Source organism: Tachyglossus aculeatus, chromosome 1 (genome assembly GCF_015852505.1).
Source record: "Tachyglossus aculeatus isolate mTacAcu1 chromosome 1, mTacAcu1.pri, whole genome shotgun sequence".
NCBI classification, from domain to species: Eukaryota; Metazoa; Chordata; class Mammalia; order Monotremata; family Tachyglossidae; genus Tachyglossus; species Tachyglossus aculeatus.
In genome coordinates this window covers 84,811,152-84,837,279 of record NC_052066.1, presented here as the reverse complement: position 1 = coordinate 84,837,279, position 26,128 = coordinate 84,811,152, and the positions used below count along the sequence as shown (strand labels likewise).

Here is a 26,128-nt window from a genome sequence, read left to right as displayed (position 1 = left end):
CTGCCGAGGACGATTTTTCTCACCCCCGGCGCTCGGGGGGAGAAGCTCGGCTATTCTGGCTCAGAAGAGAAAGGCTTCTGGCTTGATTAATCGTATTTATTGAGCGCTTACCGTGTGCAGAGCACCGTACTAAGCGCTTGGGAAGTACAAGGTGGCGACGTATAGAGACGGTCCCCACCCAACAGTGGGCTCGCAGGCTAGAAGATGGTCCTTTCCTACGCCAATCTGACCATGTATTCTTCTAAGCACCTCGCCTGGTGCTCTGTGTCCAGTAACAATTGTGCTAATACGCACTTACTATGTGCTAAGCACCATAGCACTGTGTGTGTGTGTGTGTGTGCGCGCATATCAGACACAGACCCTGTCCTTCAAGAGGCTCACCGTCTAATGGGGAGGAAGAACGGGTATTGGATCCCGATTTCCCCGATGAGGAAACGGAGGCACAGAGCAGTCAATCAATCAATCAATTGTATTTATTGAGCGCTTACTGTGTGCAGAGCACTGGACTAAGCGCTTGGGAAGTACAAATTGGCGACGCATAGAGACGGTCCCTATCGAACAGTGGGCTCACAGTCTAGAATAGAGTGGGCTCACAGTCTAGAAGTCAGTCAATAGTAATGATAGCATTTATTAAGCGCTTACTAGGTGCAAGGCACTGTTCTAAGCACTGGGGGGTTACAAGGTGATCAGGTTGTCCCACGGGGGGCTCACGGTCTTCATCCCCGTTTGGCAGATGAGGGAACTGAGGCTCCGAGAAGTTAAGTGACTTGCCCCAAGTCACACAGCTGACAGTGGGCGGAGCCGGGATTTGAACCCACGACCAATCGTATTTATCGAGTGCTGTGCAGAGCACTGTAGCACTGTTCTTAGTGCCTGGGCGGGCACAGTTTGTTGAGCGCTGTGCCGAGCACTGTACTTAGTGCCTGGGACAGTACAGTATAAGACACTTTTCCTGCCCACGACGAGCATTCAAGGGACTTGCCCTAGGCCACAAAGCAGGCTAGTGCTGGAGATGACATTAGAACCGGTCATCATCATCATCAATCGTATTTATTGAGCGCTCACTGTGTGCAGAGCACTGCACTAAGCGCTTGGGAAGTACAATTTGGCAACATATAGAGACAGTCCCTACCCAACAGTGGGCTCACAGTCTAAAACCGGTCTACATGTTTTGCTTTGTTGTCTGTCTCTTCCTTCTAGAGCCCGTTGTTGGGTGGGGACCGTCTTTATATGTTGCCAACTTGTACTTCCCAAGCGCTTAGTATGGTGCTCTGCACACAGTAAGCGCTCAATAAATATGACAATGAATGAACAAGGACCCCTGAACCCTGGGTCTGTGTTCTTTCTTCTCGGCCACAATCCTCAAATCCTCAGATCGTTGCCCTTTTCTTGGGGAAGGGCTGAAGTCACAACAGTGGGCACTATGATGGACGGACACGTTTTGACTTCTCTGTAATCCGAACGTCGCATAAACTCCTTGTAATCAGCAGGTCAAAAAGTTTGGCCACACACACTGAAACCCCTCCTAAACTCCACTGTACAATGGAATCAATCAATCGTATTTATTGAGCGCTTACTGTGTGCAGAGCACTGTACGAAGCGCTTGGGAAGTACAAATTGGCGACATATAGAGACGGTCCCTACCCAACAGTGGGCTCACAGTCTAGAAGGGGGAGACAGACAACATAAACCAAACATACTAACAAAATAAAATAAATAGAATAGATATGTACAAGTAAAATGCAGTCAGACCATAATCAAAAGTTTTCTTACCCTAAGGTTTTCGTCTTTGAATAGGACCGGCGGAAAAACTTTACGCCCTTCTTTTGGAAAATAGATCTGTATCATCCGGTCCCGTTCTTCCCAGGTGGCTTTGCGTAACGTCCCACTTGGTTCTCGCACTACGATGAACCGCTCCTGCAACGGAGCCGCGTAATCAAGAATGAACACTGTGGATTATTTTTAGTTCCACTGTCCCATTAGATCCCATTACTAAAGCACTTTGTTACCAATAATGTAAAAGGTATACTTTAAATGAATAAAATGCAGTTAGCCAGCGCTTAGAACAGTGCTTTGCACATAGCAAGTGCTTAATAAATGCCATTATTATTATTATTATTATTATCTGTACTATTAAAAAAAAAACACTACTGTGTTATAAAGACATGGCAGAATTTCGTTTTTCTTCTGGGACTAATACTGTGATGTACGGAAGCCTAAGGATAACTGACTTTTGGAAATGGAGGAAAAGTCCTTTTTAAACACTTCTGGCAAGTGGGACGGCAAGGAGAGGAATTAAGACTGTGAGAAAGAGAGAGGTTTTTTGTGATTACCGCTGTCACTTCGATTTACAGAAATATAATTTTCCTTTAACATAAAACCTACTGTACTGATCCACCCCAGATTGTGCTTTTAATTGGAAACACTGGGTACCAGGAGTGCTAAATGAAGTGGTTTCCCATGTGAAAGCACATAAAGCTCATTAGCACATTCAAGATTTAAAAAAAGGAGTAAAGCAACACAAATATTAAAAGTGATAAAATACAAGTGTTGTTGCAGAATCAATCAGCAAAGATAACACTGAAAATTAAGTATTTCCAGAAGTGAAGAAAATCTACTCCATCACATGTAATTATGTGCTCAAACTAAGTGATTAAATGATTAGATTTAAAATCTATATTAAGGCAAACTGAATTATAATAATAATGATGGTATCTGCTAAGCGCTTAACTATGTGCCAAGCACTGTTCTTATGCGCTGGATCTTTCACGTCCAATTCAGCAAGAAGATAATTTACAAGACTGGAGAGCTCACATTTTTTATTTACTGCCAAGTGGAGAAGAGAACCATTAAAACTGGCTTTTAATTTATCTTTTCGTGTCAGAGTACAAGAAGTTTTTACCAAAATGTGTGTTTTGGATAGGTCGATGTTAGGGAAAAGGGACTGGTCTTTACATTTATCTGGACTTATCTTTTAGACTGTGAGCCCACTGTTGGGTAGGGACCGTCTCTATATGTTGCCAACTTGTACTTCCCAAGCGCTTAGTACAGTGCTCTGCACACAGTAAGCGCTCAATAAATACGATTGATTGATTGATTGATTGGACTGGAGACTCCTAGACTGTGAGCCCACTGATGGGTAGGGACCATCTCTCTATGTTGCCAACTTTTACTTCCCAAGCGCTTAGTACGGTGCTCTGCACACAGTAAGCGCTCAATAAATACAATTGAATGAACGAATGAATGAATGTGATACTGGAATAAATAGCTGTGTCATCATCATCATCATCAATCGTATTTATTGAGCGCTTACTATGTGCAGAGCACTGTACTAAGCGCTTGGGAAGTACAAGTTGGCAACATATAGAGACGGTCCCTACCCATCAGTGGGCTCACAGTCTAAAAGGGGGAGACAGAGAACAAAACCAAACATACTAACCAAATAAAATAAAAAGAATAGATATGTACAAGTAAAATAAATAGAGTAATAAATATGTACAAACATAGACTGATTTTGGGCAGAGAATGCGGATTCTCCCAGGCGCTTAGTACAGAGCTCAGTACACAGGAAATGTACTTGATAATAACTGTGCTATTTGTTAAGCACCTATATGTGCCGGGCACTCTACTAAGCGCTTGGGAAGTAATAATTCAGTTTGCCTTAACATAGATTTTAAATCTAATCATTTAATCACTTAGTTTGGGCACACAATTACATGCGATGGAGTAGATTTTTTTCACTTCTGCAAATACTTAATTTTCAAAGTGGGGTAGATACGAGCAAATCAGGCTGGACGTACAATAATGGTGAGATTTATAAGGAACGTAAGCCCTACGTTTCAGGAGGCCCGAGGGGACGTCACGGTGGAGGGAAGGGGAAGAAGTGACGGCAGCGTGGCTCAGTGGGAAGAGCCCAGGCTTTGGAGTCAGAGGTCATGGGTTCGAATCCCGGCTCCGCCACGTCTCCTGTGTGACCTTGGGCAAGTCACTTAACTTCTCTGAGCCTCAGTTCCCTCGTCTGTAAAATGGGGATTAAGACCGTGAGCCCCACGTGGGACAGCTTGATCACCTTGTATCCCCCCCAGCGCATAGAACAGTGCTCTGCACATAGCAAGCGCTTAACAAATGCCATTATTATTATTATTATTAAGTGACGGAACGAAACTGCGGAAAACTCTGCCCGGGCTGCAAAACTGGGGTATCGCGCTCAAGTCGGAAAGCATTATAAAAATTGTCGACGTTCGCTAATAATATTGCAAAGAAGTGTTAAAAGCAGAATGCCCTAAACAGGGGGATCCCTGTCTATCAGTGGTATTTATTGAGTTCCTACTGTGTGCGGAGCACTGCGTTAAGCGCTTGGGAGAGTACGGCTGAGTCTGTAGGCATGTTTCCTGTCTGTCAATCAATCAATCATATTTATTGAGCGCTTACTGTGTGCAGAGCACTGTACTAAGCGCTTGGGAAGTACAAGTTGGCGAAACATCCGCTGTCCACAAGCGGCTTACAGTCTGTAGCGGCATTTAACTGAGCCCCTTCCTTCCTCTCCCCCTCGTCCCCCTCTCCATCCCCCCATCTTACCTCCTTCCCTTCCCCACAGCACCTGTATATATGTATATATGGTTGTACATATTTATTACTCTATTTATTTATTTATTTTACTTGTACATTTCTATCCTATTTATTTTATTTTGTTGGTATGTTTGGTTCTGTTCTCTGTCTCCCCCTTTTAGACTGTGAGCCCACTGTTGGGGAGGGACTGTCTCTATGTGTTGCCAATTTGTACTTCCCAAGGGCTTAGTACAGTGCCCTGCACATAGTAAGCGCTCAATAAATACGATTGATTGATTGATTGATTGATTGAACAAGTTGGAGCCTGGGAGCAACGGCTGAGAGACCTAGAAGAAACTGCTGCTGCGGATGGCTCTTGTCCTTGGCTCTTGCTCTCAGGACCATTCGAAGTGACCCCGGGTCAGGAAAACCAAACATTATTTTTTTTGTCCTTGAATAATGATAAAGACAAATAACCGGTATCTGTTACGCATCAAGTGCCAGGCACTGTGACAAATACAAGATGGTAGAGGTGGACGCTCGGTCCCCGTTCAACGTGGGATGCGGGAGATCAGCAAAAGATTTAACAATTTAACAAAAAAAATTAAGGAAATAGGAGATTTTGCCGTAGGTTCACCTACCAAAAACGACAGCAGGAAATTAAGGAAATAGGAGATTTTGCTGTAGGTTCACCTACCAAAAACGACAGCAGGACATGTGGCTCTAGAATGCGCGCCAACATGTTCAAAGAGCTTCAAGACATCTTACGGTTATTTTTCTTCACGTTGCAAATCTCATCCTTGGTCTCTTTTTTTTTTAAAAAAATGGTATCTGTTAAGCGCTTTACTCTTATGTCAGGCACAGTAGTAAATTCTGGGGCGGATACAAGCACGATCCGGGTCCCAAAGTGGGCTCACGGTCTTAATCCCCATTTTACGGACGACACAACAGGCACAGAGAGCTTAAGCGACTTGCTCCAGACCACACAGCAGACAAGCGGCGGAGCCAGCGTTAGCTCCTTATTTGTAAATTACACGCTGTCTAAGCTATACTATTATGGAGGATTTGGAGGCTAATTCTACTTTTCAATACTTTACCAACTCAGAAATTTAGCAGCTGATGAGCTTTTCATTTTTTAAGGCTTTGAAGACGGCGCCTTTGCGGTTTCAGAAGCCCGTGTCAAACGAGAGAGCGGGGGGAAAAAGGTTCAACTGCTCTCCAGAAGATTTTGGTTATTTTAGCAACGCCCTTAGAGCCTACCGTAGATACATCTTTAAAAATCTCCAGCTTCACCGTGAATATAAAGTTTCCAAATGCTGACAACCATAAGCGCTTAGTACGGTGCTCTGCACATAGTAAGCGCTCAATAAATACGACTGATGATGATGATGGCCTTCACCAGAGAGCCCCAGAACGTAATTCCCCAACCACCGGGAATTCATCCACTCCTTAAACACGCTTCACCCGCCACTTTGTTGGGGGCTAAGTTTAAATTTTCCTTTTGCCTCAAGTTGAGGCCGTCAGGACCTGCCGCGGCGATGTACTCACACGGTGTGGCGTGCCGAACGTTAGGTCAGTAAACACATACTTGGCGGTCTCGGTGCCTTCGAGGATCTTATCCTCCGCTAAAATATCATTTATTGGCTCTCGTTCCTTCAGTACCGGAGGCATTTTTAAGCGTTGTCTGGCGGCTTCCATAGCCTTTGCTGTGGCCTGCAAAAGAAAATTTTGCTCCCTCAACCAAGTGTTCACACTAAAGGAAATGGACGTTGATATTGGGTGATCTAAACAAGCCGTCGTTTAGCTCCTTATACTACGAATTGCTCCCCACAGCACCTGTATATATGTTTGTACGCATTTATTACTCTATTTACTTATTTTATTTGTACCTATTTATTCTACTTAATCTTGTTAATGTGTTTTGTCTGTCTCCCCCTTCTAGACTGTGAGCCCGCTGTTGGGTAGGGACCGTCTCTAGATGTTGCCAACTTGTCCTTCCCAAGCGCTCAGTACAGTGCTCTGCACACAGTAAGCGCTCAATAAATACGATTGAATGAATGAATGAATGACTTTGACACCCGTCCACGTGTTTTGTGTTGTTGTCCGTCTCCCCCTTCTAGACTGTGAGCCCACTGTTGGGTAGGGACCGTCTCTAGATGTTGCCAACTTGTCCTTCCCAAGCGCTTAGTCCAGTGCTCTGCACACAGTAAGCGCTCAATAAATACGATTGAATGAATGAATGAATGACTTTGACACCCGTCCACATTTTGTGTTGTTGTCCATCTCCCCCTTCTAGACTGTGAGCCCGCTGTTGGGTAGGGACCGTCTCTAGATGTTGCCAACTTGTCCTTCCCAAGCGCTCAGTACAGTGCTCTGCACACAGTAAGCGCTCAATAAATACGATTGAATGAATGAATGAATGACTTTGACACCCGTCCACGTGTTTTGTGTTGTTGTCCGTCTCCCCCTTCTAGACTGTGAGCCCACTGTTGGGTAGGGACCGTCTCTAGATGTTGCCAACTTGTCCTTCCCAAGCGCTTAGTCCAGTGCTCTGCACACAGTAAGCGCTCAATAAATACGATTGAATGAATGAATGAATGACTTTGACACCCGTCCACGTTTTGTGTTGTTGTCCATCTCCCCCTAGACGGTGAGCCCGTTGTTGGGTAGGGACCGTCTCTATATGTTGCCAACTTGTACTTCCCAAGCGCTTAGTCCAGTGATCAGCACACAGTAAGCGCTCAATAAGTACGATTGAATCAATGAATGAATGACTTTGACACCCGTCCACATGTTTTGTGTTGTTGTCTGTCTCCCGCTTCTAGACTGTGAGCCCGTTGTTGGGTAGGGACCGTCTCTATAGGTTGCCAACGTGTACTTCCCAAGTGCTTATTCCAGTGCTCTGCACACAGTAAGCGCTCAATAAATACGATTGAATGAATGAATGACTTTGACACCCGTCCACATGTTTTGTGTTGTTGTCCGTCTCCCCCTTCTAGACTGTAAACCTGTTGTTGGGTAGGGACCGTCTCTAGATGTTGCCAACTTGTCCTTCCCAAGCGCTTAGTCCAGTGCTCTGCACACAGTAAGCGCTCAATAAATACAACTGAAGAAGAAGGAAGAAATCTGAAATTCCCAGGCAGCCACTGGGTTTTACGTAAGGCAAGAGAAGGATGAAATGCAATTTTTGATTTTGCGGTCACGTCCCACGGTCCCTTCCAAAGCAGAATAATCACAGTTTCCATAATTCCAGTTCGCCCGTGGTTAACATTTGCCATTTTACGTGACTGGCACCCTAGATCAAGGACTAGAAGATGAAGGGAGCCTGGGCCTAGAAAAGGTTGGCATTCTGTTCCTGCTATCCAAACTTTCGCTACAACACGTCTGAAGGACACATTTAAGTAGAGAATCCTTTTTAAAAATATTGAATTCGGCACAGTAGTTGCTCAACCGATACTACGGATTAAATGACTGGATTTTTTGGCTCTCAAGACTCGTCTAGGATATGGAGCATCTGACTCAGAGCTGTAGAACATTTTCTTGAGGACATTTGGTGGATGATAAGACTGTGAGCCCACTGTTGGGTAGGGACCGTCTCTATATGTTGCCAACTTGCAGTGCTCTGCACACAGTAAGCGCTCAATAAATACGATTGATTGATTGATTGATAACTATACATCTCAGCCAGGTCTGAGGGGAAAGAAGTGACTGCTACAGCAGCTCCATTCAAAGAGGTCCCTCTTTCCATCCTCTGCAGCTCTGTCCGGGATGTTCTGCTCTTCCACTTGCTCCTTTTTAGAGAAAACACTCAGTCGCGTGGTATGAGGAAGAGAGAGCATCGTTAAAAAGTCACTTTGGAAGATTTTTTCCGCAGAGCGAATCAAGCTGAAGGCAAGAACAGCCCTAGTGACCTTCAAGCTCGGAAATCAATATTACTAGTAATGCTTTATGAAGCACTTTATACACAGCTAAGCGCTGGGATAGATACAAGTCTCTGGGTATCACATGGGGCTGATTAATTTCTCTACATTTTATAGATGAGGAGACTGGGTCCAACTGACTTTCAAGCTTGGAAATCAATGTTACTAATGATGCTTTATGAAGCACTTTATACACGCTAAGCGCTGGGGTAGATACAAGTCTCTGTGTATCACATGGGGCCGACTAATCTGTCTACATTGTATAGATGAGAAGACTGGGGTGTTAAAGGATTTGCCCGCTCTGACTCAAATCGGATCGAGAATTCCCACTCCTGTGCCTTTCCACTAGCCTTGAGGCTGCCATCACATAGTCCTATTGAAAGATTTCCTGGGGTCCTTCTTACTACTCTTATTTAAGCTCCATGCTCTTTCTTTCAAAGTATAGCGGGACACATAGGCAAAATCTAAAACGTACTGAAGCGACGGGCTATACCAATCAATCAATCAATCGTATTTATTGATTGAGCCTGAGCCCCTTCCTTCCTCTCCCCCTCGTCCCCCTCTCCATCCCCCCCCACCTTACCTCCTTCCCTTCCCCACAGCACCTGTATATATGTATATATGTTTGTACATATTTATTACTCTATTTATTTTACTTGTACATATCTATTCTATTTATTTTATTTTGTTAGTATGTTTGGTTTTGTTCTCTGTCTCTCCCTTTTAGACTGTGAGCCCACTGTTGGGTAGGGACTGTCTCTATATGTTGCCAACTTGTACTTCCCAAGCACTTAGTACAGTGCTCTGCACATAGTAAGCGCTAAATAAATACGATTGATGATGATGATGATTTATTGAGCACTTACTGTGTGCAGAGCACTGTACTAAGCGTTTGGGAAGTACAAGTTGGCAACATATAGAGACAACGACGTCTTCTAGACTGTGAGCCCACTGTTGGGTAGGGACCGCCTCTATATGTTGCCAGTTTGTACTTCCCAAGCGCTTAGTACGGTGCTCTGCACACAGTAAGCGCTCAATAAATACGACCGATTGATTGACTGACTGATTACTGCTAGTTTGGCTAGTTCAGGATTGCTAACCCCCAGACACATGGCTATACCAAAACGATTACTGCTAGTTTGGATAGTTCAGGATTGATAACCCCCAAACACATGGCTATACCTAAAGAAGTGCACAGGTAAAATACGTGCCTTGAACATTCTGTAATTAATTTTGGTCATCCAATTATTTTAAGTGTTTCTTCCCCAAGCCCTTGTGACTCATGCCAAGATTAGCCACATCTTGCCTTGGGGCACATAACCTTAAAAGGATATAGGTGAAGTAGCCTTCCTAGCTCTAGGCTGCATATATATCCATACACACAAACACACACACACACACACATATATGTACATATACATATATACGCATATACATATATATACATACACACACACAGACACACGTATTCATTCAATCGTATTTATTGAGCGCTTACTGTGTGCAGAGCACTATACTAAGCGCTTGGGAAGTACAAGTTGGCAACCTATAGAGACGGTCCCGACCCAACAGTGGGCTCACAGTCTAGAAGGGACTGTATATATATATAGATATATATGTCTATACATATAGATATATATATATATGTCTATATATGTCTATATATCTATATCTATATATAGATATATAAACAGAGAGAGAGAGAGAGCTTGAAATGCTCTGAGGAAAAAATCTTCAAAAATGACTTTTAACGACGCTCTCTCTTCCTTATACCATGTGACTAAGTGTTTTCTCTAAAAAGGAGCAAGTGGAAGAGCAGAACATCCCAGACAGAGCTGCAGAGGATGAAAAGACGGACCTCTTTGAATGGAGCTGCTGTAGCATCCACTTCTTTCCCCTCAAACCTGGTTGAGATGTAGAGTATATATATGCATGTACATATAGATAGATCTATATATATCTATATGTATGTATATATATATATATCTATATATATCTGTATATCTATCTATCTATCTATCTAGTACAATATAACTAGATAACTAGTTCATCTATATTTTACCACCATTCACCCTGGCAGACAATGAGCCATCAAAAACAACACAACAAAATCGGCCCAATCATCTCAATGTCTTTTAAAACGCTTTACACGATACCTCCCGCAACTGCAGATCTGTCATTAATTTGTACGTTGGGGGTTTAAGCTCCTGTCTGGCTGGTTTAAAAACTTTCCGCAAATCCAATCCGGTCATCTTGGAGAGAATACTTTGAACCTCTTCATCCAGAAAGTCCGGCTTCTTCGTCTCCGGGCCGCTGGACTCTGCCAAAACAGATGTCAAGCAGTAATGAGGAAGGAAAGCATTCGGTCGGTCAAAACAGAGCCTGAAGGAGCGGACCGGAGGCTTACAATAAGCCGACTCCCAATCCTTGGGACCGTCACATCATCATCAATCGTATTTATTGAGCGCTTACTGTGTGCAGAGCACTGTGCTAAGCGCTTGGGAAGTACAAGTTGGCAACATATAGAGACAGTCCCTACCCAACAGTGGGCTCACAGTCTAAAAGGGGGAGACAAATGTCACAAAGGCTTATTTGCACTCGGGAGGCGCTCAGTAAATAGCACCGATGGGTTGACTGCAAGGCTAGACAGCTGAGTTGCACGGCGGGAGGGGCAGCAAGGCCGGGGGGGTGCTCAGACCCTGTCTTCCAATATACGGCGCAGGGTCTCTTTTTCTCTTTAAGGTATCTGTTAAGCCCCTCCTCTGGGCCCAGCACTGTACTAAGCACTGCGATAGACGCACGGCTCGGCCGCGGTCCACCTCCCACGGGGGGCTCACCCTCGTCATCTCCATTTGGCAGATGAGGAAATGACAACAACTATGGTATCTGTTCATTCAGTTCATTCAATCGTATTTATCGAGCGCTTCCTGTGTGCAGAGCACTGTACTAAGCGCTTGGGAAGCACAAGTCGGCAACATAGAGAGGCGGTCCCTGCCCCACGGTGGGCTCACAGTCTAGAAGACCGTTAAGCGCTTACTCTGTGCCACGCACTGTTCTAAGCGCTGGAGTAGAGAAGCAGCGTGGCCCAGTGGAAGGAGCCCGGGCTTTGGAGTCAGAGGTCCTGGGTTCAAATCCCGGCTCCGCCAATTGTCAGCTGGGTGACTTTGGGCAAGTCACTTCACTTCTCTGGGCCTCAGTGACCTCATCTGTAAAATGGGGATGAAGACTGTGAGCCCCCCGCGGGACAACCTGATCACCTTGTAACCTCCCCAGCGCCTAGAACAGTGCTTTGCACATAGTAAGCGCTTAATAAATGCCATCACTGTTGTTATTATTTTATTATTATTGTTATTATTATTATTATACAAGGCAGTCAGGTTGTCCCACATGGGGCTCACAGTCTTCATCCCCATTTTACAGATGACGTAACCGAGGCCCAGAGAAGTGCAGTGACTCGCCCAAGGGCACACAGCAGACAAGGGGCAGAACGGACATTAGAACCCACGACCTTCTGACTCTCAGGCCTATGCTCCATCCATTGCTGCTTCCCAGGAAACTGAGGCACAGAGAACAATAATAATTATGGCGCTTGTTAAGCGCTTAGTATATGCCAAGCGCTATTCTAAGCGGTGGGGGAGATATAAGGTAGTCAGTTCGGACAAAGTCCCTGTCACATAGGGCACAGTCTTAGGAGAAGCAGCGTGGCTCAGTGGAAAGAGCCCGGGCTTTGGAGTCAGAGGTCATGGGTTCAAATCCCGGCTCCGCCCATTGTCAGCTGTGTGACTTTGGGCAAGTCACTTCAATCAATCAATCAATCAATCAGTCGTATTTATTGAGGGCTTACTGTGTGCACAGCACTGTACTAAGCGCTTGGGAAGTACAAGTTGGCAACATATAGAGACGGTCCCTACCCAACAGTGGGTTCACAGTCTAAAAGGGGGAGATGGAGAACCAAACCAAACATACTATATATATACATATGTGTATATATATATATCTATATATATACACACACACATATGTATATATGTTTGTACATATTTTTTGACTCTATTTATTTAATTTATTTGTACATATCTATTCTATTTATTTTATTTTGTTAGTATGTTTGGTCTCTGTCTCCACCTTTTAGACTGTGAGCCCACTGTTGGGTAGGGACGGTCTCTATATGTTGCCAATTTGTACTTCCCAAGCGCTTAGTACAGTGCTCTGCACATAGTAAGCGCTCAATAAATACGATTGATGATGATACTAACAAAATAAAATAAATAGAATAGATATGTACAAGTAAAATAAATAAATAACTAGAGTAATAAATACGTACACACATATATACATAGATACAGGTGCTGTAGGGAAGGGAAGGAGGTAAGGTGGGGGGGATGGAGAGGGGGACGAGGGGGAGAGGAAGGAAGGGTTCACTTCTCTGTGCCTCAGTTCCCTAATCTGGAAAACGGCAATTAAGACTCTGAGCCCCCCGTGGGACAATCTGATCACCTTGTAACCTCACCAGCGCTTAGTACAGTGCTTTGCACATAGGAAGCGCTTAACAAATACCATCATCATCATCATCAGCCCCATGCTGCACAGTAGGTGCTTAATAATACGACTGACTGACTGACTGAAGTGGCAGAGTCGGTCGAGAAGCAGCGTGGCTCAGTGGAAAGAGCCCGGGTTTGGGAGTCAGAGGTCGTGGGTTCGAATCCCGGCTCCGCCGCTTGTCAGCTGGGTGACTTTGGGCAAGTCGCTTCACTTCTCTGGGCCCCAGTTACCTCATCTGTCAAATGGGGATGAAGACTGTGAGCCCCACGTGGGGCAATCTGAAGACCTTTATCTCCACTAGTGCTTACAACAGTGCTTGGCACACAGTAAGCGCTTAACAAATACCATCATTATTATTATGATAGTATCATTATAATTAATCATTAATAATGATTAATACTATCATTATTATTAATCATCGTCATTACATCATTATTATTAATCCATGTCCTGTGATGCCCATGCCTACGCTCTTTTCTTTAGGCCCCCCTGCTTCTCACCAAACTCAGCAGGGCCTGGGCCCTGCTTGGTGTGAATGTGGTTGCCCATCAATCAATCAATCAATCAATCAATCAATCAATCCCACTGATTGAAAAACTGAAACACAGAGAATAATCATAAGCACTGAGTACAGTGCTCTGCATGCAATAAGTGCTCAATAAATGACTGAATGAACAGTGACGATGATGGTATCTGTTCAGTGCTTAGAACAGTGCTTTGCACACAGTAAGCGCTTAATAAATGCCATCATTATTATTATTATTATTATTAAGTGCTTACTACGTGCCAACCACTGTTCTAGATATAAGGAGATCAGGTTGTCCCACGTGGGGCTCACCGCCTTAATCCCCATTTTACAAATGAGGTAACTGAGGCACAGAGAAGTTAGGTGGCTTGCCCAAGGTTGCGTGGCTCGGTGGAAAGAGCCTGGGCTTGAGAGTCAGAGGTCATGGGTTCTAATCCCGACTCCGCCAGCTGTCGGCTGTGTGACTTTGGGCAAGTCACTTCACTGGGCCTCAGTTCTCTCATCTGTAAAATGGGGATGAAGACTGTGAACCCCGCCGTGGGTCAACCTGATCCCCTTGTAACCTCAACAGCGCTTAGAACCGTGCTTTGCACATTCATTCATTCAATCGTATTTATTGAGCGCTTACTGTGTGCAGAGCACTGGACTAAGCGCTTGGGAAGTACAAGTCAGCAACATAGAGAGACGGTCCCTACCCAACAATGGGCTCACAGTCTAGAAGTAAGCACATAGTAAGCGCTTAATAAATCCCACCATTATTCCTATTATTATTATTAAGTGACTTGCCCAAAGTCATGCGGCAGACAAACGGTGGAGGCGGGATTAGAGCCCATGACCCCTGACTCCCAATCCTGTGCTCTTTCCACTGAACCTCGCTGCTTCTCTAATAATGGTATTTGTTGGGCGCTGACTAGGTGCCAAGCACTGTTCTAAGCGCTGGGGCACAAGAACCCGCTGTTGGTTAGGGACCGTCTTTATCTGTTGCTGAATTGCACTTCCCAAGCGCTTAGTACAGCGCTCGACACACAGGAAGCGCTCAATAAATACGATTGAATGAATGAATGAATACAAGGTAGTCAGGTTGTCCCCCCTGGGGCTCCAGGTCTTCATCCCCACTTTACAGGTGAGAGAACTGAGGCCCGGGGAAGTCATTCATTCATTCATTCACTCAATTGTATTTATTGAGCGCTTACTGTGTGCAGAGCACTGTACTAAGCGCTTGGGAAGCACAAGTTGGCAACATATAGAGACGGTCCCTACCCAACAGTGGGCTCACAGTCTAGAAGCCCATATAGTAAGCGCTTAATAAACCCCACCATTATTCTTATTATTATTATCCATCCCCCTCACCTTACCTCCTTCCCTTCCCCACAGCACCTGTATATATGTATATATGTTTGTACATACTTATTACTCTATTTATTTATTTATTTATTATTTTGCTTGTACCTATCTATTCTATTTATTTTATTTTGTTAGTATGTTTGGTTTTGTTCTCCGTCTCCCCCTTTTAGACTGTGAGCCCGCTGCTGGGGAGGGACCGTCTCTATATGTTGCCAACTTGTACTTCCCAAGCGCTTAGTACAGTGCTCTGCACACAGTAAGCGCTCAATAAATACGACTGATTGATTGATTATTATTAAGTGACTTGCCCAAAGTCATACGGCAGACAAGTGGTAGAGCCGGAATTAGCCCCCTCCCCCCTCGCAGCACCTGCATATATGTATATATGTCTGTACATATTTATTACTCTATTTATTTATTTCACTTGTACCTATTTATTCTATTTACTTTATCTTCTTAATCTGTTTTGTTCTCTGTCTCCCCCTTCCAGACTGTGAGCCCACTGTTGGGTAGGGACCGTCTCTATATGCTGCCGACTTGTCCTTCCCAAGCGCTTAGTCCAGTGCTCTGCACACAGTAAGCGCTCAGTCAATACGACTGAATGAATGAATGTTCCCGACTTGTACTTCCCAAGCGCTTAGTCCAGTGCTCTGCACACAGTAAGTGCTCAATAAATACGACAATGAATGAATGAATGTTCCCAACTTGTACTTCCCAAGCGCTTAGTACACTGCTCTGCACACAGTAAGCGCTCAATCAATATGATTGAATGAATGTTGCCGACTTGTCCTTCCCAAGCGCTTAGTACAGTGCTCTGCACACAGTAAGCGCTCAATCAATACGATTGAATGAATGAATGTTGCCGACTTGTACTTCCCAAGCGCCTAGTCTAGTGCTCTGCACACAGTAAGCGCTCAATACGATTGAATGAATGAATGTTGCCAACCTGTACTTCTCAAGCGCTTAGTACAGTGCTCTGCACACAGTCAGTGCTCAATAAATGAATGAGTGAATGAATGTTGCCGACTTGTCCTTCCCAAGAGCTTAGTCCAGTGCTGTGCACACAGTAAGCGCTCAATAAATATGAATGAATGTTGCCGACTTGTCCTTCCCAAGCGCTTAGTCCAGTGCTCTTCACACAGTCAGCGCTCAATAAATATGATTGAATGAATGAATGTTGCCGACTTGTCCTTGCCAAGCGGTTAGTCCAGTGCTCTGCACACAGTAAGTGCTCAATAAATACGATTGAATGAATGTTCCCAACTTGTCCTTCCCAAGCGCTTAGTTCAGTGCTCTGCACACACTCAGCGCTCAGTAAATACGATTGAATGAATGAATGTTGCCATGTCCTTCCCAAGCGCTTAGTCCAGTGCTCCTCACACAGTCAGCGCTCAATAAATACGACTGAATGAATAAATGCTGCCAACTCGTACTTCCCAAACACTTAGCCCAGTGCTCTGCACACAGTAAGCGCTCAAATGACTGAACGAATGAATGTTGCCGACTTGTACTTCCCAAGCGCTTAGTACAGTGCCCTGCACACAGTCAGTGCTCAATAAATACGATTGAATCAATGAATGAATGTTGCTGACTTGTCCTTCCCAAGCGGTTAGTCCAGTGCTCTGCACATAGTAAGTGCTCAAAAAATACGATTGAATGAATGAATGTATGTTCCCAACTTGTACTTCCCAAGCGCTTAGCACAGTGCTCTGCAGTCAGCGCTCAATAAATATGGTTGAATGAATGAATGTTGCCGACTTTTGTCCTTCCCAAGCGCTTAGTCCAGTGCTCTGCACCCAGTCAGCGCTCAATACAATTGAATGAATGAATGTTGCCGACTTGTCCTTCCCAAGCGCTTAGTACACTGCTCTTCACACAGAGCTCATTAAATATGATTGAATGAATGTTGCCGACTTGTCCTTCCCAAGCGCTTAGTACAGTGCTCTACACACAGTCAGCGCTCAATAAATACGATTGAATGAATGAATGAATGTTGCCGACTTGTCCTTCCCAAGCGCTCAGTACAGCGCTCTTCACACACTAAGCGCTCAATAAATGATTGAATGAATGAATGCTGCCGACTTGTCCTTCCCAAGCACTCAGTACAGTGCCCTGCACACAGGAAGCGCTCAGTAAATACCACTGAATGAATGAATGTTGCCAACTTGTTCTTCCCAAGCGCTTAGTCCAGTGCTCTGCACCCAGTCAGCGCTCAATACATATGAATGAATGAATGTTGCCGACTTGTCCTTCCCAAGCGCTCAGTACAGTGCTCTTCACACAGTAAGCGCTCATTAAATATGATTGAATGAATGAATGTTGCCGACTTGTCCTTCCCAAGCGCTTAGTCCAGCGCTCTGCACACAGTCAGCGCTCAATACATATGAATGAATGAATGAATGCTCCCAGCTTGTCCTTCCCAAGCACTTAGTCCAGTGCTCTGCACACACTCAGCGATCAATAAATACGATTGAATGAATGAATGAATGCTGCCAACTTCTACTTCCCAAGCGCTTAGTCCAGTGCTCTGCACACGGTAAGCGCTCAATCAATAGGATTGAATGATTGAATGTTGCCGACTTGTCCTTCCCCAGCGCTCAGTACAGTGCCCTGCACACAGGAAGCGCTCAGTAAATACGACTGAATGAATGAATGAATGTTGCCGACTTGTCCTTCCCCAGCGCTTAGTCCAGTGCTCTGCACACAGTCAGCGCTCAATGAATACGGTTGAATGAATGAATGCATGAATGCTGCCGACTTGTCCTTCCCAAGCGCTTAGTCCAGTGCCCTGCACACAGTCCGCGCTCAATACGATTGAATGAATGAATGTTGCCGACTTGCCCTTCCCAAGCGCTCAGTACGGTGCTCTTCACACAGTGAGAGCTCATTAAATACGATTGAATGAATGAATGTTGCCGACTTGCCCTTCCCAAGCGCTTAGTACAGTGCTCTTCACACGGTAAGCGCTCAATAAATACGATTGAATGAATGAATGAATGTTGCCGACTTGTCCTCCCAAGCGCTCAGTACAGTGCTCTTCACACAGTGAGAGCTCATTAAATACGATTGAATGAATGAATGTTGCCGACTAGTCCTTCCCAAGCGCTCAGTACAGTGCTCTTCACACAGTAAGCGCTCATTAAATATGATTGAATGAATGAATGAATGTTGCCAACTTGTCCTTCCCAAGCGCTCAGTACAGTGCTCTGCACAGAGTCAGCACTCAATACATACGAATGAATGAATGAATGTTGCCGACTTGTCCTTCCCAAGCGCTCAGTACAGTGCCCTGCACACAGTAAGCGCTCAATAAATATGACTGAATGAATGAATGAATGTTGCCAACTTGCCCTTCCCAAGCGCGCTTAGTCCAGTGCTCTGCACCCAGTCAGCGCTCAATACATATGAATGAATGAATGTTGCCGACTTGTCCTTCCCAAGCGCTCAGTACAGTGCTCTGCACACAGTAAGCGCTCATTAAATACGATTGAATAAATGAATGTTGCCGACTTGTCCTTCCCAAGCGCTTAGTCCAGTGCTCTGCACACAGTCAGCGCTCAATAAATGTGATTAAATGAATGAATGCATGAATGCTGCCGACTTGTCCTTCCCAAGCGCTCAATACAGTGCCCTGCACACAGTAAGCGCTCAATAAATACGATTGAATGAATGAATGTTGCTGACTTACCCTTCCCAAACGCTTAGTACAGTGCTCTGCACACGGTAAGCGCTCAATAAATACGATTGAATGAATGAATGTTCCCGACTTGTTCTTCCCAAGCGCTTAGTCCAGTGCTCTGCACCCAGTCAGCGCTCAATACATATGAATGAATGAATGAATGTTGCCGACTTGTCCTTCCCAAGCGCTTAGTACAGTGCTCTGCACCCAGTCAGCGCTCAATACGATTGAATGAATGTTGCCGACTTGTCCTTCCCAAGCGCTCAGTCCAGTGCTCTGCACACAGTCAGCGCTCAATAAATATGACAATGAAAAATGAATGTTGCAGACTTGTCCTTCCCAAGCGCTTAGTACAGTGCTCTTCACACGGTAAGCGCTCAATAAATATGATTGAATGAATGAATGTTGCCGACTTGCCCTTCCCAAGCGCTTAGTCCAGTGCTCTGCACCCAGTCAGCGCTCAATACATATGAATGAATGAATGAATGTTGCCGACTTGTACTTCCCAAACACTTAGTCCAGTGCTCTGCACACAGTAAGTGCTCAATAAATATGACTGAATGAATGAATGTTGCCGACTTGTCCTTCCCAAGCGGTTAGTCCAGTGCTCTGCACACAGTAAGTGCTCAATAAATACGATTGAATGAATGAATGTTCCCAACTTGTCCTTCCCAAGTGCTTAGTTCAGTGCTCGGCACACACTCAGCGCTCAGTAAATACGACTGAATGAATGAATGTTGCCATGTCCTTCCCAAGCGCTTAGTCCAGTGCTCCTCACAGTCAGTGCTCCATAAATACGACTGAATGAATAAATGCTGCCAACTTGTCCTTCCCAAACACTTAGCCCAGTGCTCTGCACACAGTAAGCGCTCAAATGACTGAATGAATGTTGCCGACTTGTCCTTCCCAAGCGCTTCGTACAGTGCCCTGCACACAGTAAGTGCTCAATAAATACGACTGAATCAATGAATGAATGTTGCTGACTTGTCCTTCCCAAGGGGTTAGTCCAGTGCTCTGCACATAGTAAGTGCTCAAAAAATACCATTGAATGAATGAATGTATTTTCCCAACTTGTCCTTCCCAAGCGCTTAGTCCAGTGCTTTGCACACAGTAAGCGCTCAATAAATACGACTGAATGAATGAATGTTGCCGACTTGCCCTTCCCAAGCGCTTAGTCCAGTGCTCTGCACCCAGTCAGTGCTCAATACATATGAATGAATGAATGAATGTTGCCGACTTGTCCTTCCCCAGCGCTCAGTCCAGTGCTCTGCACCCAGTCAGCGCTCAGTACATATGAATGAATGAATGAATGCTGCCGACTCGTCCTTCCCCAGCGCTCAGCACAGTGCTCTGCACAGAGGAAGCGCTCATTAAATATGATTGAATGAATGAATGTTGCCGACTTGTCCTTCCCAAGCGCTTAGTCCAGTGATCTGCACACAGTCGGCGCTCAATGAATGCGATTGAATGAATGAATGCATGAATGCTACCGACTTGTCCTTCCCAAGCGCTCAGTCCAGTGCCCTGCACACAGTAAGCGCTCAATAAATACGACTGAATGAATGAATGAATGCTGCCGACTTGTCCTTCCCAAGCGCTTAGTCCAGTGCTCTGCACACAGTCGGCGCTCAGTACATACGAATGAATGAATGTTGCCGACTTGCCCTTCCCAAGCGCTTAGTACAGTGATCTGCACAGTCAGCGCTCAATAAATGCGATTAAGTGAATGAATGCATGAATGCTGCCGACTTGTCCTTCCCAAGCGCTTAGTACGGTGCCCTGCACACAGTCAGCACTCAATAAATAAGACTGAATGAATGAATGTTGCCCACTTGTCCTTCCCAAGCGCTTAGTCCAGTGCCCTGCACACAGTCCGCGCTCAATAAATATGACTGACTGAATGAATGAATGTTGCCAACTTGCCCTTCCCAAGCGCTTAGTCCAGTGCTCTGCACCCAGTCAGCGCTCAATACATATGAATGAATGAATGTTGCCGACTTGTCCTTCCCCAGCGCTCAGTACAGTGCTCTTCACACAGTAAGCGCTCATTAAATACGACTGAATGAATGAATGTTGCCGACTTGTCCTTCCCAAGCGCTCAGTCCAGTGCTCTGCACACAGTCAGCGCTCAATACGATTGAATGAATGAATGTTGTCGACTTGCCCTTCCCAAGCGCTTAGTACAGTGCTCTTCACACGGTAAGCGCTCAATAAATATGATTGAATGAATGAATGTTGTCGACTTGTCCTTCCCAAGCGCTTAGTCCAGTGCTCTTCACACGGTAAGTGCTCAATAAATATGATTGAATGAATGAATGATGCCGACTTGCCCTTCCCAAGCGCTTAGTACGGTGCCCTGCACACAGTCAGCGCTCAGTAAATATGACTGAATGAAGAATGAATGTTGCAGACTTATCCTTCCCAAGCGCTCAGTACAGCGCTCTTCACACAGTAAGCGCTCGTTAAATATGATTGAATGAATGAATGAATGTTGCCGACTTGCCCTTCCCAAGCGCTCAGTCCAGTGCCCTGCAACAGGAAGCGCTCAATAAATACGATTGAATGAATGATGAATGTTGCCGACTTGCCCTTCCCAAGCGCTCAGCCCAGTGCTCTGCACACAGTCAGCGCTCAATACGATTGAATGAATGAATGTTGCCGACTTGTCCTTCCCAAGCGCTCAGTCCAGTGCCCTGCACACAGGAAGCGCTCAATAAATACGACTGACTGAATGATGAATGTTGCCAACTTGCCCTTCCCAAGCGCTTAGTCCAGTGCTCTGCACACAGTCGGCGCTCAGTACATACGAATGAATGAATGTTGCCGACTTGCCCTTCCCAAGCGCTCAGTACAGTGCTCTGCACACAGTCAGCGCTCCATAAATATGACTGAATGAATGAATGAATGTTGCCGACTTGCCCTTCCCAAGCGCTTAGTCCAGTGCTCTGCACCCAGTCAGCGCTCAATACATATGAATGAATGAATGTTGCCGACTTGTCCTTCCCAAGCGCTTAGTCCAGTGCCCTGCACACAGTAAGCGCTCAATAAATACGACTGACTGAATGAATGTTGCCAACTTGTACTTCCCAAGCGCTTAGTCCAGTGCTCTGCACACAGTCAGCGCTCAGTACGATTGAATGAATGAATGTTGCCGACTTGTCCTTCCCCAGCGCCCAGTACAGTGCCCTGCACACAGTAAGCGCTCAATAAATACGATTGAATGAATGAATGAATGTTGCCAACTTGCCCTTCCCAAGTGCTTAGTCCAGTGCTCTGCACCCAGTCAGCGCTCAGTACATACGAATGAATGTTGCCGACTTGCCCTTCCCAAGCGCTCAGTCCAGTGCCCTGCACACAGTAAGCGCTCAATACGATTGAATGAATGAATGTTGCCGACTTGTCCTTCCCAAGCGCTCAGTACAGTGCTCTTCACACAGTGAGAGCTCATTAAATACGATTGAATGAATGAATGTTCCCAGCTTGCCCTTCCCAAGCGCTTAGTACAGTGCCCTGCACACAGTAAGCGCTCAATAAATATGACTGACTGAATGAATGAATGTTGCCGACTTGCCCTTCCCAAGCGCTTAGTCCAGTGCTCTGCACCCAGTCAGCGCTCAATACATATGAATGAACGAATGCTGCCGACTTGTCCTTCCCAAGCGCTTAGTCCAGTGCTCTGCACACGGTAAGCGCTCAATACGATTGAATGAATGAATGTTGCCGACTTGCCCTTCCCAAGCGCTCAGTACAGTGCTCTTCACACAGTGAGAGCTCATTAAATACGACTGAATGAATGAATGTTGCCGACTTGCCCTTCCCAAGCGCTTAGTACAGTGCCCTGCACACGGTAAGCGCTCAATAAATACGATTGAATGAATGAATGAATGAATGTTGCCGACTTGTCCTTCCCAAGCGCTCAGTACAGTGCTCTTCACACAGTAAGCGCTCATTAAATATGACTGAATGAATGAATGAATGTTGCCGACTTGTCCTTCCCAAGCGCTCAGTACAGTGCTCTGCACAGAGTCAGCGCTCAATACATACGAATGAATGAATGAATGTTGCCGACTTGTCCTTCCCAAGCGCTCAGTACAGTGCCCTGCACACAGTAAGCGCTCAATAAATATGACTGACTGAATGAATGAATGTTGCCAACTTGCCCTTCCCAAGCGCGCTTAGTCCAGTGCTCTGCACCCAGTCAGCGCTCAATACATATGAATGAATGAATGCTGCCGACTTGCCCTTCCCAAGCGCTCAGTACAGTGCTCTGCACACAGTAAGCGCTCATTAAATACGATTGAATAAATGAATGTTGCCGACTTGTCCTTCCCAAGCGCTTAGTCCAGTGCTCTGCACACAGTCAGCGCTCAATAAATGTGATTAAATGAATGAATGCATGAATGCTGCCGACTTGTCCTTCCCAAGCGCTCAATACAGTGCCCTGCACACAGTAAGCGCTCAATAAATACGATTGAATGAATGAATGTTGCTGACTTACCCTTCCCAAGCGCTTAGTACAGTGCTCTGCACACGGTAAGCGCTCAATAAATACGATTGAATGAATGAATGTTCCCGACTTGTTCTTCCCAAGCGCTTAGTCCAGTGCTCTGCACCCAGTCAGCGCTCAATACATATGAATGAATGAATGAATGTTGCCGACTTGTCCTTCCCAAGCGCTTAGTACAGTGCTCTGCACCCAGTCAGCGCTCAATACGACTGAATGAACATTGCCGACTTGTCCTTCCCAAGCGCTCAGTACAGTGCCCTGCACACAGGAAGCGCTCAGTAAATACGACTGAATGAATGAATGAATGCTGCCGACTTGCCCTTCCCAAGCGCTTAGTCCAGTGCCCTGCACACAGTAAGCGCTCAATAAATACGACTGACTGAATGAATGTTGCCAACTTGTACTTCCCCAGCGCTTAGTCCAGTGCTCTGCACACAGTCAGCGCTCAATACGTACGAATGAATGAATGTTGCCGACGTGTCCTTCCCAAGCGCTTAGTACAGTGCTCTGCACCCAGTAAGCGCTCAATAAATACGACTGACTGAATGAATGTTGCCAACTTGTACTTCCCAAGCGCTTAGTCCAGTGCTCTGCACACAGTCAGCGCTCAATACGTACAAATGAATGAATGTTGCCGACGTGTCCTTCCCAAGCGCTCAGTACAGTGCTCTGCACACAGTCAGCGCTCCATAAATACGACTGAATGAATGAATGAATGTTGCCGACTTGCCCTTCCCAAGCGCTTAGTCCAGTGCTCTGCACCCAGTCAGCGCTCAATACATATGAATGAATGAATGTTGCCGACTTGTCCTTCCCAAGCGCTTAGTCCAGTGCCCTGCACACAGTAAGCGCTCAATAAATACGACTGACTGAATGAATGTTGCCAACTTGTACTTCCCAAGCGCTTAGTCCAGTGCTCTGCACACAGTCAGCGCTCAGTACGATTGAATGAATGAATGTTGCCGACTTGTCCTTCCCCAGCGCCCAGTACAGTGCCCTGCACACAGTAAGCGCTCAATAAATACGATTGAATGAATGAATGAATGTTGCCAACTTGCCCTTCCCAAGTGCTTAGTCCAGTGCTCTGCACCCAGGAAGCGCTCAGTACATACGAATGAATGAATGTTGCCGACTTGCCCTTCCCAAGCGCTCAGTCCAGTGCCCTGCACACAGTAAGCGCTCAATACGATTGAATGAATGAATGTTGCCGACTTGTCCTTCCCAAGCGCTCAGTACAGTGCTCTTCACACAGTGAGAGCTCATTAAATACGATTGAATGAATGAATGTTCCCAGCTTGCCCTTCCCAAGCGCTTAGTACAGTGCCCTGCACACAGTAAGCGCTCAATAAATATGACTGACTGAATGAATGAATGTTGCCGACTTGCCCTTCCCAAGCGCTTAGTCCAGTGCTCTGCACCCAGTCAGCGCTCAATACATATGAATGAACGAATGCTGCCGACTTGTCCTTCCCAAGCGCTTAGTCCAGTGCTCTGCACACGGTAAGCGCTCAATACGATTGAATGAATGAATGTTGCCGACTTGCCCTTCCCAAGCGCTCAGTACAGTGCTCTTCACACAGTGAGAGCTCATTAAATACGACTGAATGAATGAATGTTGCCGACTTGCCCTTCCCAAGCGCTTAGTACAGTGCCCTGCACACGGTAAGCGCTCAATAAATACGATTGAATGAATGAATGTTGCCCACTTGTCCTTCCCAAGCGCTTAGTACAGTGCCCTGCACCCAGTCAGCGCTCAATACATACGAATGAATGAATGCATGAATGCTGCCGACTTGTCCTTCCCAAGCGCTCAGTACAGTGCCCTGCGCACAGGAAGCGCTCAGTACATAGGAATGAATGAATGAATGAATGCTGCCGACTCGTCCTTCCCCAGCGCTCAGCACAGTGCTCTGCACAGAGGAAGCGCTCAGTCCGTAGGATGGAACGAACGAACGAACGAACGAAGGAGGAGGGAGCCCCGGTTCCGGGGACACTTACCGCCGTGGGAGCCCATCGGCCGGCAACCGACTAGACGCCCCCCGCGCCCACCCACACGGACCAGCAGCGCCACAGCCGCCGCCGCCGCCGCCGCCATCTTGTCTTCTTCCCCCCCGGGGCCGCGCCGCGCCGGAAGCGGGGCCGAGCCACTTCCGGCCGCCCGCGCCCGACGGATGCCGGGAAATGTAGTTCCCCGCGGGAGAGCCCGGCGGACTGACGGGCAGCCGGCCCGCCGGCCGGCCGCCGGGGGGCGCCAAGGCGCTCGGCCGATAATCATTCATTCATTCATTCATTCATTCATTCATTCAACCGTATTGACTGAGCGCTTCCTGTGCGCAGAGCACTGCGCTAAGCGCTGGGGAACGAATCGTCATCATCATCATCATCCCCTCATTCAGTCAGTCCTACTGGTCCTTCCCAAACGCTCAGTCCCGTGCTCTGCACACAGGAAGCGCTCAATAAATTCATTCATTCATTCAATCGTATGGAAGCGCTCAATAAATTCATTCATTCATTCAATCGTACGGAAGCGCTCAATAAATTCATTCATTCATTCAATCATATGGAAGCGCTCAATAAATTCATTCATTCATTCACTCATATTTACTGAGCGCTTCCTGTGTGCAGAGCACTGCACTAAGCGCTGGGGAAGGAATCGTCATCATCATCATCATCATCCCCTCATTCAGTCAGTCCTACTGGTCCTTCCCAAACGCTCAGTCCCGTGCTCCGCACACAGGAAGCGCTCAATAAATTCATTCATTCATTATTCATTCATTCATTCATTCATTCAATCAATCGTATTGATTCATTCATTCATTCAATCGTATGGAAGCGCTCAATAAATTCATTCATTCTTCATTCATTCATTCAATCAATCAATCGTATTGATTCATTCATTCATTCAATCGTATGGAAGCGCTCAATAAATTCATTCATTCCTTCATTCATTCATCCGTATTGACTGAGCGCTTCCTGTGCGCAGAGCACTGCGCTAAGCGCTGGGGAACGAATCGTCATCATCATCATCATCCCCTCATTCAGTCAGTCCTACTGGTCCTTCC

General features: G+C 45.9%; 1 protein-coding gene across 1 annotated transcript in view; it reads right to left on the bottom strand.

Moving 5' to 3' along the window:
* Window positions 1-25,137, bottom strand: part of MRPS22 (mitochondrial ribosomal protein S22) — a 34,051-nt gene extending 8,914 nt beyond the window's left edge. The window contains exons 1-4 of the mRNA XM_038749886.1: window positions 25,065-25,137; window positions 10,625-10,788; window positions 6,097-6,261; window positions 1,774-1,917 (exon numbers count right to left, since the gene is read on the bottom strand). Of these exons, the coding sequence (XP_038605814.1) occupies window positions 1,774-1,917; window positions 6,097-6,261; window positions 10,625-10,788; window positions 25,065-25,080 (489 nt within the window). The 5' untranslated portion in view covers window positions 25,081-25,137. The remainder of the gene's footprint in view (window positions 1-1,773; window positions 1,918-6,096; window positions 6,262-10,624; window positions 10,789-25,064) is intronic.
* Window positions 25,138-26,128: the final 991 nt, after the last annotated feature.